Source organism: Oryctolagus cuniculus, chromosome 2 (genome assembly GCF_964237555.1).
Source record: "Oryctolagus cuniculus chromosome 2, mOryCun1.1, whole genome shotgun sequence".
Taxonomy (NCBI): domain Eukaryota; kingdom Metazoa; phylum Chordata; class Mammalia; order Lagomorpha; family Leporidae; genus Oryctolagus; species Oryctolagus cuniculus.
The window spans coordinates 173,949,973-173,963,669 of NC_091433.1; the positions used below are offsets into that span (position 1 = coordinate 173,949,973).

General features: G+C 55.0%; 1 protein-coding gene across 3 annotated transcripts in view; it reads right to left on the minus strand.

Moving 5' to 3' along the window:
• The window catches only part of TOGARAM2 (TOG array regulator of axonemal microtubules 2), a 59,622-nt gene that overhangs the window by 8,575 nt on the left and 37,350 nt on the right, over positions 1 to 13,697 (minus strand). For 2 of the 3 annotated variants that reach the window (XM_051839897.2, XM_051839920.2), the window contains exons 14-18: positions 13,537 to 13,695; positions 10,199 to 10,316; positions 9,752 to 9,846; positions 8,132 to 8,348; positions 6,696 to 6,912 (exon numbers count right to left, since the gene is read on the minus strand). In XM_051839897.2, coding sequence (XP_051695857.2) covers positions 6,696 to 6,912; positions 8,132 to 8,348; positions 9,752 to 9,846; positions 10,199 to 10,316; positions 13,537 to 13,695 — 806 coding nt within the window. The remainder of the gene's footprint in view (positions 1 to 6,695; positions 6,913 to 8,131; positions 8,349 to 9,751; positions 9,847 to 10,198; positions 10,317 to 13,536; positions 13,696 to 13,697) is intronic. The other variant, XM_051839916.2, reaches the window with a different exon arrangement.

A 13,697-nucleotide genomic window follows, 5' to 3' on the forward strand; every position in this document is an offset into this window, starting at 1 on the left:
TGTGGATCGCCTATGTCTCAATCCTGGTCTTCCACATTGTTTCTGGGTAACGTTGGACCAGCCACCTGTCCTCCTTCTGCCTACCTCAGTTTGCTCATCTATGAAACAGGGGTGGTACTAATACCTTTGTCACATGGTTGTGATAAAGATTAAATGAGCGGGGCTGGCGCTGTGGCATAGCAGGTAAAGCCACTCCCTCAGTGCCGGCATCCCATATGGGTGCTAGTTCGAGACCCGGCTGCTCCACTTCCAATCCAGCTCTCTGTTAAGGCCTGGGAAAGCAGTAGAAGATGGTCCAAGTCCTTGGGCCCCTGCACCCATGTGGGAGACCTGGAAGAGGTTCCTGGTTCCTGACTTCAGATCAGTGCAGCTCCAACCATTGCGGCCATCTAGGGAGTGAAACAGCGGATGGAAGACCTCTCTCTCTCTGTGTAGCTCTGCCTTTCAAATAAATAAATAAATATTTTTAAAAAAAAAAAGATTAAATAGCTATTGCAGCTCAGTTTACAAGAGCTAAGACATGGAATCAACCCAAATGTCCATCAACTGAGAACCAGATAAAAAAAAAAAAAGGTATGGGATTATGTACACCATGGAATACTACATAGTGGTAAAAAAAAGGGGGGGGCAGCGCCACGGCTCAATAGGCTAATCCTCCACCTGCGGTGCCAGCATCCCAGGTTCTAGTCCCGGTCGGGGCACCGGATTCTGTCTCAGTTGCCCCTCTTCCAGGCCAGCTCTCTGCCCTGGCCCAGGAGTGCAGTGGAGGATGGCCCAAGTGCTTGGGCCCTGCACCCCTTGGGAGACCAGGAGAAGTACCTGGCTCCTGGCTTCGGATCAGCAAGATGGCGCTGGCCGCAGCGACCATTGGAGGGTGAACCAACGTCAAAGGAAGACCTTTCTCTCTGTCTGTCTCTCTCACTGTCCACTCTGCCTGTCAAAAAAAAAAAAAAAAAAAAAAAAAGAAAGAAAAGAAAAGAAAAAGAAAAAAGAAATCTTTCTGTTTGCAACAAAATGGATGCAACTGGAAAATATTATGCTTAGTGAAATAAGCCAGTTCCAAAAAGACAAATACCATATGTTCTCTGAACTGTGCTAACTAACAGAGCACCTAAAAGGTAATCAACAGAAGTGAAATTGACACTTGGAGATGCAATGACTTTGAATAGCACTCCTCTCGACTGTTGAGGAACAGGTTTTTTTCCCCATACAATTTCTTGAACTCTTTACTTAGTGTAGGGTTAATTATATGTGTATAAAGTTAATTGAAAAATGGGACTAGAAGGAGAAGGAAGGGGGCGGGAGTGTGGGTGGGAGGGAAGATAGGGTGGGAGGAATCATTATGTTCCTAGATTTGTATTTATGAAATGCATGAAGTTTGTATACTTTCAAATAAAAGAAAAAATAAATAAAGACTAAGTAAGGTAACATAACGGTGTAAATGATGCCTGTGTTAAGTAGCAGCAATTGTTACTATGATTACCCCCAGATCGCCCTAAAGGCCAGCAACCTTCATGGCAGAGAGAACCAAGAGGCTGGACTCTAACTGTGGACAGTCAAAGGCGCTGCTCCCTCAGCCTTGCCTGGAGTGTCCACAGGCTCCTCTTCTGCACCAGGTCAGCCTCGCAAGGAAGAGCTTGTTTTCAGTCATGCAGTGGGGAGCAAGCGGTCACCACCAGCTGGCAGGCCAGAGACCCCAGCAGCCCTGCACAGGGCAGGGTCCATGGGGCTTCACACCTGTCCCACTCAGCCAAGCTCTCAGGTCACCAGGCCATGCTACCCTCAGGCTACAGGGAAGCGAAGCAAGAGATGAGGTTTCAAGAAAGTGTGAAAGTCAAGTATGGTGGCAGTGAGACGCAAGAGTCAAACTGGAACTCCTGACAACAAGCAAGGGACTCTGAAAGTTACAATGGCACCACAGCCAGATTCCCCGCGGCTGCCCAAACTGTGCATCTCAGGGCGAATGCACCTGCCCTGAGAGGTGTGAGTTCTGGTGCAGCCATGTGATGGGGTTGTTAAAAATGACTCAAGTGAGGCCGGCGCCACAGCTCACTAGGCTAATCCTCTGCCTGAGTCGCCGGCACTCCGGGTTCTAGTTCTGGTCAGGGCGCCGGATTCTGTCCCGGTTGCCCCTCTTCCAGGCCAGCTCTCTGCTGTGGCCAGGGAGTGCAGTGGAGGATGGCCCAAGTGCTTGGGCCCTGCACCCCATGGGAGACCAGGAGAAGCACCTGGCTCCTGGCTTCGGATCAGCGTGGTGCGCCGGCCGCAGCGGCCATTGGGGGATGAACCAATGGAAAAGGAAGACCTTTCTCTCTGTCTCTCTCTCTCACTGTCCACTCTGCCTGTCAAAAAAAAAAAAAAAAAAAAGTGACTCAAGTGTACAGTCACATGTAAATGCCCGTGCTCTGATTTTTTTTAAAGCAGGATTCAAATTCAGATGACTAATACAATCACAACTATGTGCACCAATAAGCAGAGAAAACATTTTCAATGACAAATGAGGGCAGGCATCGGGCCCAGCAATTAGAACACAGGTAAGCCCCTCTCCCATATCAGAGCGCCTGGGTTCAGGATCCCGCTCAGCTCCTCGTTCCAGCTTCCTGCTGATGCAGACCCTGGGACAGCAGTGACGGCTCCAGTGATGGGGCTCCTGCCTCACGTGGGGCGCCTGGACTGAGTCCCCAGCTCCCAGCCTTGGCCCCTGGCCTGGCCCAGGGCTGCTGTGGGCCTTTGGGGGATAAACAGCAGACAGGAGCTCACCCAGGCCTTCTGCCTCTATACATAAAAAAAAAAAAAAAAAAAAACCTTAAAAAGATAAGTAAATATATTAATTTTTTAAATTCTAATCACAAAATTAATAATTGTTTCTAAGAAATTGGAAGTCACTATCAGAGAGGGCTTTTCAAATACTTTGTATTTGCCATTTTCTCAATAATTAGTAAGCATGACTTTTATAGTAAGGAAAGTAAACTGTGTTTCTGAGTTGGTTAACTTTTTAAAAGACTACATAGTGGCATGTGAAAGATTGTATAATACCTGGGAAACCAGATAGTGTTAAATGAAAGAAGCAAAGTCAAAATTGTATGTACATTATGATTTTTAGCTAGGGAAATTTGTATGCATATAGATAAAAAATAGAAAATAACATTTCTAAGCAGTTGATATACTGGAGAGGTATCACGGATGGGTTTTTAAATTCTGCTAACAATGTGATGTTGATAATATGATTCATATAAGGCAATGAATTTAAAGTCAGCCAGCAGAACAGTGAAATTGGATCTGGAGCCACCCCCACTGCAAGCTTATCTCCTCTCCCCAGCACTGGCCGGGAGCTGGGCTGAATTGGGAGCGCTCCTTGCAGCCCGAGGAGCCTGAATACAGAGCTGTGACCCGGTGGGGACGTGCTGTCAGCAGCCCGGTGTTTTCATTACTGGGGGTCTGTATAACTCACCCAGAACAGAGCCCATCCGCCCGCCAGGAGCTCGCTCCATCCCCAGGTCCTGCTGCTGAGAACAGAAGACGCCCCGGAGCCTCGTCCCCAGAGAGCCCCCACTGCAGGCAGCGACAGGTGGCACGCTCCTTCCTCATCAACGTGTCTCCTTCCTCATCGCCCCCAAAAGGGGGCACGGGCAGAAGCCCCCACCTACTCTGCTGACAAAGACAACACTCAACTTCACCCATGCTGGACGCCGAGAAGATGACTTGGGCGAATGGTCTACCACCACATTCCACAACAAGGAGGGACCCAGAGGTCCCCCAAATAGCCAACTTCCAGGTCTGTCTGGGCCATCTGAGCGCCCCAGGCACGATTCTTGATCCCTGTGGCCCTGCAGTTAGCAGGAAACATGGTGACACGCCAAGCAGTCGCTCTGTGGCTTTCCACATTAAAGTATTTCACGGTTCCCCGTGGAGTTCCACAGGAATTCCAGCAGGGCCTGAAAACATAAGCTTTGGAGAGAGTTCCCTCTCACCAAGGGCTCCAAGCCACTTCCAGGAGGGGCCCAGGATACTAAAGGCCCCCCAAGGAACCATTGGGACCTGCAGGCTCAACATGGGTGGTTTGGAGAGCCCACTGCCCCTTCTCTTCTATCCCCCTGCTCCAGCCTCTGCCGCCCCACCCACCCAGTCCCCTGCATAGCTGGAGATTCTGTTACTTGCACCTGTTTTGCCCTTTGCAGGCCAGGCTCCGACCATGCCCGGCGGGTGAGAGCCATTCCTGGAGGGCCCTTGCTGCGACCTTGGGCATCCCCCAGCAATGGCGAATTCTCCCTCTGGCTCTGACCTGCATGGCTGTAGAAATCAGCTGTCATTTCCTAGGGCCTAAGACTTTCAACACCGAAGTAGCTGGTTGAGCTGAGAGGGTGTGGCCCACGGGAAAACCTCCTGGCCCACACAGCTCATTATCACTCCTGCCAGAAGTTACGTGGAGCCCAGGCAGTGGATTTACTCCTGCTATCAGACTCCAGTCATCGCTTGGAGACCAAGGCCACCATTCCCTTCCAGCCTGAGCACGGACCTAAGCATCAGGCAGGAAGACAGTCCCCCGCACCTGCACCACAGCTCCTGGCAGGTGGACCAGGAGGGGCCGTCATCAGCCATGTCCAAGGAGACCCCGACCCCCAAGGAAGGAAGCACCTCAGGCATCGTCCTGGGGGCTGTGGCCCCATCTGAGGTGCAGTCAGATCCCCAAAGCAGGCCACTGTAGCTTGGATGTGTTTTGTTCCTCCAAGGTCCATGTGTTGGACACTTGGTCCCCAGTGTGGCGGTATTGGCAGGTGGCAGAACCTTTAAGAGGTGGGGCCTGGCGGGAGGTGATTAGGTCACTGGGGCCCTCGCTCACCGAAGGGGTCGCTGCTGGACTCTGCAAGTCCATTCCCAGACTAGCCCCTTCGGGGTCTCCGGGTTCCTGTCTGCCACAAGATCTCTCCGCATACCGTCCAGCCCCCTTGGAGCCCCCGCTGGGGCCAAGCAGACATGAGTGTCACGTCCTGCCACCTCTTTTCTCTGGAAAGGGCTCCGTCTCGGGTACTGTGTTACAGCTGCAGATGAGGGACTGGCATCCCAGCCCCCACCCTTTCCACATGCAGGGTACCCGACTTTCCGGGCGATGGGAGACACCAGCTCTGCTGCCCAAACCTCCCGACACCCCACGGTGCTCAAGGAGAAATCAGAACCTGAAACAGCTGGAGGAGGAAGGGTTAGGAAAAAAAACCTCTCCCCAGGTGTGAGTGCTTATCCTCTTCAAATAGCTAAAGCCCGTTCTGCTTGGTGCAGGTTTTCCCAATAAATCCAGGGCCCGCAGTGATTTACCAAGAGCCTTGGTTATTGGCAACAGCAATCTCGCTTCCCCAGGCCGCGCAGAGAACAAGCTGTAATTTAGAGCGGGATTTATATTGTTTGTTCTACAGCAACAAACTCAGCAAATCATAAATTCCCTCTGAGATGAAACGCGGAAATTGACAATATTTATGAACTCCAGAAGCAGAGAAGGGCTTGGCCAGGCCTTTGATTTGTAACCGAAACTTCACCTGGAGGCTCCAGCCAAGGACAGGGCGACTGTCCCGGCCTCGAGGAGCTGGGCTGGGCCTCGGCAGCGGGAGGGGAGACGGGGAGGAGAGCTTGCCAGGCCATGTTCCCGGCATCCCCGGGCGATGCTTGCAGGTGCTAAAGGCAAGACACGGCCTGTGCTCATCAGAATGTGCCCAACCAGGCAAACCAAGGCGGTTTCCAGGCAGGAGCCTCCTCACTTGCTCGTGAAAGCTCATCACTCCACTGCTACAGCAGCACAGCCCAAGTTCTGAACTTGCACTTGCATCTGTGAGTGGATATGCCAAGCACCACCTCCTCACCGTCCCGGAAAGGAATGGGAGAGGGGCCGGTATCACGGCGTAAGCTGCACCTGCACCTCCAGCGTCCCATATGAGGCTGCTCAGCTTCTGACCCGGCTCCCTGCTGATGTGCCTGGGAAAGCAGCGGAAGATGGCCCAAGTCCTTGGGCCCCCGCCACCCATGCGGGAGACCTGGATGGCATTCCGGGCTCCTGGTTTGGGCCTGGCCCAGCCCCAGCCATAAGCAGCCATTTGGAGAGTGAACCAGCAGATGGAAGACATTTTCTCTCTCTCTCTCACCCTCTCTCTCTCCATCACTCTGCATTTCAAATAAATAATATAAATATTTGGGAAAACAAGTGGAGGTGTTTCCTTCAGAACAACAGTATAAAAAAAGGTTTTTAAAAAGGGAATGACGGAAGTAGGTGTAGCAAAACCTCCCCCTAATGCCCAAGAAGCTGAGACACCACAAGGCACATAAGGCACAGGAATGCCCTCGCCTCTCCTGAGCTCTCTTCCACAGCTCCCTCCTCCTGCTCTTTCCTCTCCTGACCTCCACCCCCTCTGCCCTCCCCACCCCTCCCCACTAACCCTGCACCCCACGCCCTGGCCCGGTTTAGGCCTTCCCAGCACTCCTGACTCAAACATCAGTGTTGTGTGGCCCTTGGCGGGCCATCTCCACATCACCTCCACCTCCGTGTTCTTTGGACACCGGGGTAGGCTGAGCAGGGAAAACCCCGCCGGCCAGGAGCCTTGGGAGCCCTGGGGTCCCAGGGAACTGCTTGGCTTGAGAGCTGCCCAGGGCTGTTTGCCACTCTGCTGAGGGAGGGCGTGGGAGCCGGGAGCCCTCCCCCCGCTGATGCTCACCCAGGTGCTGCATCATGGCATCCAGCACGGAGGCGGCGGCGGCAGAGATCCCCACGCTCCTGGAGTTGAGGTTGTCTGCAACAGCGACGATGACGGACAGCAGCATGGGCTGCAAGCTTTCTTTGAGGAAGGGGATCATCTCGGCAAGGGACTCCAGCGCCCACTGGTTCACCTTCTTGTTGGAATCCTGAAGCCTTGGCGTGAAAGCATCGAAGACCTTTTAAGGGAACAGAAACCAAAAGCCCATGGAAACCCAAGCGGGGCAGGTGTCCCACAGCGCCGGGGACCTCAGAGCCTACCCACCCCTGCCAAGCTCCTCCTGCGTTCAGGCTGGGAGTCGTCCAGTGGGTCCCAGAACAGTCCCGGTGATGGACAGCTCACTTCCTCAATAGGGGCAGCGGGCAAGAGGGAGGAACAGACCCGCATCAAGCTCCCGCTGCGTCCAGAGCGTCATGTTCACGTTAGGCACTCTGCAGCCTTGTCCTGAACGAGCTTAACAACCAGGAGGCCCGAGTTACCAGCCCCGCGTCCCCACGAACAACAACTGAGGCACAGAGAGGTTAAACGACTTGGCTCAGATCACACAGCCAGCAAGAGACTGGGATGGGCACCCGGGTCTGCGCACTCCGCGCCAGTCCTCTCCCTCACCACATGGCTGTCGGTAGCCTCGCTCCAGGAAGAGGCAGGCACCTGCCCGGAGGTTCAGGCTGTGAAAGGCTATTCCAACTCCTAACCCACCTCTCCAGGCATCACAGCCCCTCACCTGTCCTACCAAGCATTATGCAGGTAACCAACCAGAGGCACCCAAGGGCCCAGCCAAGCACCCTCCACCTCCATCTTCCATCAGTCCTCCCGAGGGATGAGAGGTTCAGAACATCTCAGAGGTTTCCACAGTGCCCAGTGGGAAGCAATGCCCTGGCCCCTTGGTTGCCTCAGATAGTCTTTAAAATATGTATATATATACATATACATATATATATATATATAGAGAGAGAGAGAGAGAGAGTTACAGAGAGAGAGAAAGAGAGAGAGGTCTTCCTTCCACTGGTTCACTCCCCAGAAGGCAGCACTACCAGGGCTGGGTCAGGCTGAAGCCAGAAGCCAAGAACTTCCAGGACTCCCACTCAGGTAGCAAGGGCCCAAATCTTCCACTGCTTTTCCCAAGCCATTAGCAGGGAGCTGGATCAGAAGTGGAGCAGCCGGGACTCGAACTGGCGCCCATATGGGACGCCAGCATTCCAGAGGTAGCTTTACCTGCTATGCCACAGCGCCGGCCCCCTCAGGTACTCTTTTGGCATCACAAGGGCCAACGGGAAAGAACGCACTTACTGAGCTCCTTACATCTCAAGAGACCAGCACAATGCCCAACCCTCCTCTGAGTCTTTCAAATTGAAGTTGCACCCACGGGAGAGAGACGAGGGGCGGGTGGCACCCACCTGGACCAGGCTGGCGGTGATGAGCTCTGGCTTGGTCTTACAGTGCTCAAGGAGCCGCCCCACGCCTTCCATCCGAGACTGGTACTCCTTGGACTCCAGCAGCCGCGTCAGCTCCCGTAGCTGCTCCACCCGCTCCGTGCCGCCCCTCAGAGAGGAACGCGGCCCCACCAGTCGCGGGCCATTGGAGCTGAGCCTGTGTGGAGGAAGCGTCTGACCCCTGGGGAAGAGACCCAGAGGATGAAGACGCCTCTTGTCCCACGGCCCCTCCCACATGCAGGAGAGGCAGACACAACAGTGTCACCTGCAGTGTAGTCCACCCCCAACTTCTCCTCCTACTGCTTGGAGGTGCTGGAAGTCCCCCTTGGAAGCTCTGGACGTCTCTGGAAGCCAGGGGACAAGATGACAGCCTGGGGACCTATCCCCTGGTCACGGGACAGGGCTTGCTCCCTACCTCGTCTCGCCCCTTTGCAGAAGAAACCGGAAGAATGAGAGGGACGGGGAGCGTGCGGGGCGTGCGGGGCGTGGAGCCCATGCCCACCTTCCTGCCTGGTGCTCACCTCTGCCTGAGCCAGGGAGCAAGGCCCCGCTCACACTCCTCCCGTAACTGGGGCAGCGTGGAGAAGCCTGCTCCTCTTGTGCTTGGCTCGCGTGCCCATCCAGCCAGGGTGAGGGCAGCTCCACCTGGACCCCTACAGAGTAGTCCCACCCCAGCTAGAGCCTGGGTCATGAGCTGGTGCCCTGCCCCCAGGCCCGAGGGACAGAGCTCATCACCATGCGCTGTGTCAATCACTCCGAGTCCACTCTCAGCCTCCTGAGTGCCGAGAGCTGTGCTGGGCCGAGAGCAATGAGATGCGGAGCACGGGCTTTGCCTTACAGGTGCACAGACTGATGGGAGGCAGAGAAGTCGAGGGGCTGATGGGGGTATGAAGAGCAGGGGGCAGCATGCCCACCCTGAGACCAGGGGAGCTTCTGGGAGAAAGGGGGGGGGGGGGCACTGGGTCTTGCAGACTCAACAGGCGTGTTCTAGGCATAGAAGGCACGACAGGGAGAGAGCATGTGGAGGGGCAGGGAACGTGACTGGGGAGATCAGGGGGATTCTACTGCAGGGGAGGATGGAGGGCTCCCCTGGCGTCCTGCCAGGGAGTGCAGATTTAATCCTCCTGGGACACTGCAGAAGGGTTTGAGTTTCCAGCCCCAGAGTGACTGCGGGACTCCCATTTGCTTTCCAACTTAGTCCCTGCCTTCCCACCTGCCTTAGCTCCAGCACTGCCTCAACTTGTCCTAAGCTGGCCACCATAGTGGTGAAAGAATCTGCCGGGAAAAGTGAGTGGAGAGATGCTCCACTCACACAAAGGCCCAACGGACAGTGCACCCTGCCCATAGGAGCGGAATCCCACCCCCTCGGCCAGCTCGGCAGGAACCGGCTTCTGCTGGCAGGTGCGGCTCAACCCTCAATTTGGCTTCCTTGAGACGTGGTTGGGAACGGCAGACCCAACCGGGTCTCAGCTACCACACAGATTCACACAGCCACTCTAGAGCCAGCACGGGCCATGGGCAAGCCCACTGCCTCCGTCGGCTGCATCCTGCACACGGAGCCTGGAGAGACAAGAGTAGCCATACCCCTCCTCGCCGGGCAGCCCGTTCTCAGACACCACCAGGCTCCGGCACACCTTGTGGCCTTTGGCAGCTGGAAGTTCATCATTATCTTCTGTTCCCTTGAAAAATGCAGACAGAACATGAACCAAAAGGAGCAGCCCCTGGGGACAGCCCCTCCCACCTGGTCAAAATTCCCACGTAACAGATGGAGGTGGAGGCCCAGGGAGGCTCAAGGAACAGAAGCAATGAGGAGCAGGCCAAGTGTGCGCACAGGGGACAGAAGCCACACTTGTCCCGGCAGTCAGGAGTGGCAGACAAAGTCAAAGCCATCTGGGATCCACTCAACGGCTGCCAGGCCTGGCTCTGATGCACCGAGCCCAAGAGATGGCCACCCCGCACACCCCGCACACCCCCAATCACACCCCACTACTCATACCCCACCCAATCACACCCCACCCCACCCCCACTCACCCGCTGTTTGATGGCCGCCATGACCTTCCGCAGGTCGTGGGACGGGAGCGACTGTTTCAGAAACGCATCGAACTTAGCGTTTGCCATCAAGACGTTCACCATCTTCCGGCCGTAGAACCTGCCATCGGAGAGAGAGCAAGAGCAAACAGCCACCAGATGCACAGCAGATGCGCTCCCAGTTACAGCAAGGGAGTCTGGGAGGCTGCTTCAGGCCTTCCGTTGCAGATCAGCCCTGCAAGAACGGAATCACCCACAACCCCATTACCCAGACAGTCTACGCACGTTCCATTTTAGCTGAGATCAGAATGCATCTACAGGTAGCTTCTCCTTGCTTCATTATTAACCATCCCCTCACACCATGTAAAGCTCTTTGGAACCATCCTTTATTTTTATTTATTTTATTTATGTATTTATTTGAAAGGCAGAGAGACAGACAGAGAGAGATTTTCCACTTGCTGGGTCATTGCCCCAGCAGGCAGAGTTGGGCAGGGAACTGAGAACTCGATCCAGGTTTCCCGCACGGGCGGCAGAGACCCAAGTACTTGAGCCCCCATCTGCCACTTCCCAGCGTGCACATCAGAAGGAAGCCGGAGGCAGGAGTGGAACCAGAACCCTGGCATCCCAGTCAGAGATCCGACCGCTATGCCAAATGACCACCCCGTAAGCATCCTTGTTAATGGCTACACAGTGTTTCGTGGAATGGCTATACCAAAATGTACTGACCTTTTTCTGGTGTGGGACACTTGGAGGTCTGAGGAAGGGTGCAACTGGACAGCAGCACAGGAGGGAGAGGTCAACTCTCCCCAAGAACAGTGGTGAGCGGGGGAGGAAATCCAGGAGGGCTTCATAACAGAGGTCGGCCTTGCATTGGGACTCAAACGATGAGCAGGAGTTTGCCTCACTGATGTCTAATGGGCGCTCACTGCTGTGTCCCTGCTTTTTCTCAGATGCAGTAACCTTCATTTCAACACCAGGTAATAGTGTAATATTTCTGAGACATTTTAAACAGCAGACTCAGCCGTTCTCCACAGAGCATGCAAAATGACTTCTTAAACCAAGAGTTGACAAGCAAAGGCTCATAGTACAGTTCCCTCAATGCGAACTTCAATTCAGAAGTTTATACTATGAGCAACAATGACCGAGTGTGCAAATATGCCCATAGTTAAGCCCAAATTACAGCGGCTGCCCGCACAGCAGCAACCGAGATGCCTCTGATTGCAAGACACACGCTGACTTCAAAAATACGCACTTGGGGCTGACCCTGTGGTATAGCGGGTAAAGCCGCCGCCTGTAGTGCCAGCATCCCATATGGGCACAGGTTCAAGTCCCAGCTGCGCCACTTCCGAACCAGCTCTCTGCTATGGCCTGGGAAAGCAGTAGAAGATGGCCCAAGTCCTTGGGCCCCTGCACCTGCATGAGAGACCCAGAAGAAACTCCTGGCTCCTGGCTTTGGATCAGCACAGCTCCGGCAGTTGCAGACAATTGGGGAGTGAACCAGCAGATGGAAGACCTCTCTCTCTCTCTCTCTCTCTCTCTCTCTCTCTCTGCCTCTCCTTCTGTCTGTGTAACTCTGAATTTCAAATAAATAAATAAATCTTTTTTAAAAAACATGCACTTGTCTTAGACTCCCTGAAGTGTGGGAATGCCCACTTAGCATCCTGGGTGACTTGGTAATTAACGCTGCCTTCAAGCAAGGCAAGGGTTTCCTTTAGGGGACGCTTTACTCTGTACATGACTGTAGGCCGTCTGCTGACAGGTCCCGTGGAGGTGTGAAAGATAAGGCACTGATGCCCAAGTGAGGGTCTGAGCTGCAGGGAGAGGCTGGCGGGCATCAGAGCCCACCCGTGGCTGGAGCCACGGCAAGTTAAAGGCGTGCGGGCAGCCACCTCCACGCAGACCACAGGCAGGTGGAGATATGAAATGGCCCCAGAGGGATAAAGAGGGCCAGGAGGTGCAGTCGTGGTAACAGGAAGCACTGGGTTCCAAGAAGAGAAAGGAAGTGTAGCCAGTGTCACCGAAAGGGAGGGAAGATCAGACTGGAGGCAGACGCTACGCCCGGGGAGACGGAAGATCCCAACTTCCGTCCCCCTGTTAAAAACGACAAAGCAGCCAGGCGGCTTCCCCACCGACGCCGCTCCTTTCTGCTCCCACTGGGGTTGGTTGCAAAACCTGAGTCCTCTTTGAAACCCTCCTCACCCGCATCCTGTTGGCTCTGTCTTCAAAACACACCCAAAGCCACCTGGTACCCTCCTCCCCGTCGGAGCGCCAGCCTCTGCCCCTCCCCCACCCGCCGGCCTCCCCTGGGCAGCCAGAGATTGCTTTTTAATCAAAAGGTTGATCAGCAGAGACAGAAACACTGACACTCGGTAGGCAGGGTGAAGGCACCTGGACACAACACTGAGCCGGCACTTGTACCCATCATGTAGTAGAGAGCGCCACGTGGTGGCAGGGTGGTGGGGATGGAGGGGCCTGGGTCCCACGCTGGATCTGGGCTTACTGCCAAGACCTCCCCACTGGGTCGGGGGCACAGATGGGAGGTTCTGCACACACCCTCTGGGAGCACCTGCAGGCGTGAGGGCAGGTGGGTGTGGCCCCTGGAGCCCGGCCGGGTTCTCTCTGCCCCCAGCAGTGGTACAGATGGAGCAAGAGCCTCACTCGCATCCAAACAGATGCCCAAATCCGACAGTGGGAGCAGGCCCTCGGAGCCCTCCACGTTGTGGGTGCACCTGCCACTCTCCCGCATCCCACTGCTCCGTCCCCGCAGTTGACCTGCTCCTTGGACAAGCTTGTCCCCATCCAGGGGTCACTGTGCCACCTCCTTTGCCTGGGATCTCACACCCAAATTCTCTTCTCAACTCAAGCATCATTCTTTCAAAAAGTTCTGCCAGGCTCCCATCCCATTCATCACTGCACCCTGGCTTTTTCCTCCAGATCTCTTATCTGTATCTAAAATTATCCTAACCACTTCTTTATGTCCTGTCTCCTCCAGCTAGGAGGCAAGCTCCAAGATAACAGGGGGGCTAGTCTTTCTCACTCACTCTGGTAGTGAGAATAGCAAAGAGAATGCTCATTAAATCAATTTCTCTAAGACTGGCAGGTCGTGGCACTGGCTGGGGGAGAGGAGAGCCACACTGCAGCGGGTGGAGGGGAATGGAAGGCGAGCACGTGCAGGCAGGGCGTATGGGACCCTCCCTGAACAGGACCTTAGAGAGAGATGGATGACAGCTGGAGAAGACACAGTTCCTGTCCCTCTGACGGTCCCTGCACAGATAGGGGGAGCTGGACTGCACAGGGCTGCCTGTTGCCTTATCTGCCCCCAGGCCCCGGGCCTGCCCTACCTGGTGTCCTGGTTGGAGTCCTGGGCCAGCCTCACCAGGTTGTGCACCAGCGTGTCCGTGCTGTCCCTGGTCCCCGACAGAAGCTTCTCAGCGCCTATCTGCTCCAGGACGGCGGAGAGGTGCTCAGCGGTGCACTTCCGGACTAAGGGGTTTCGGTGGCT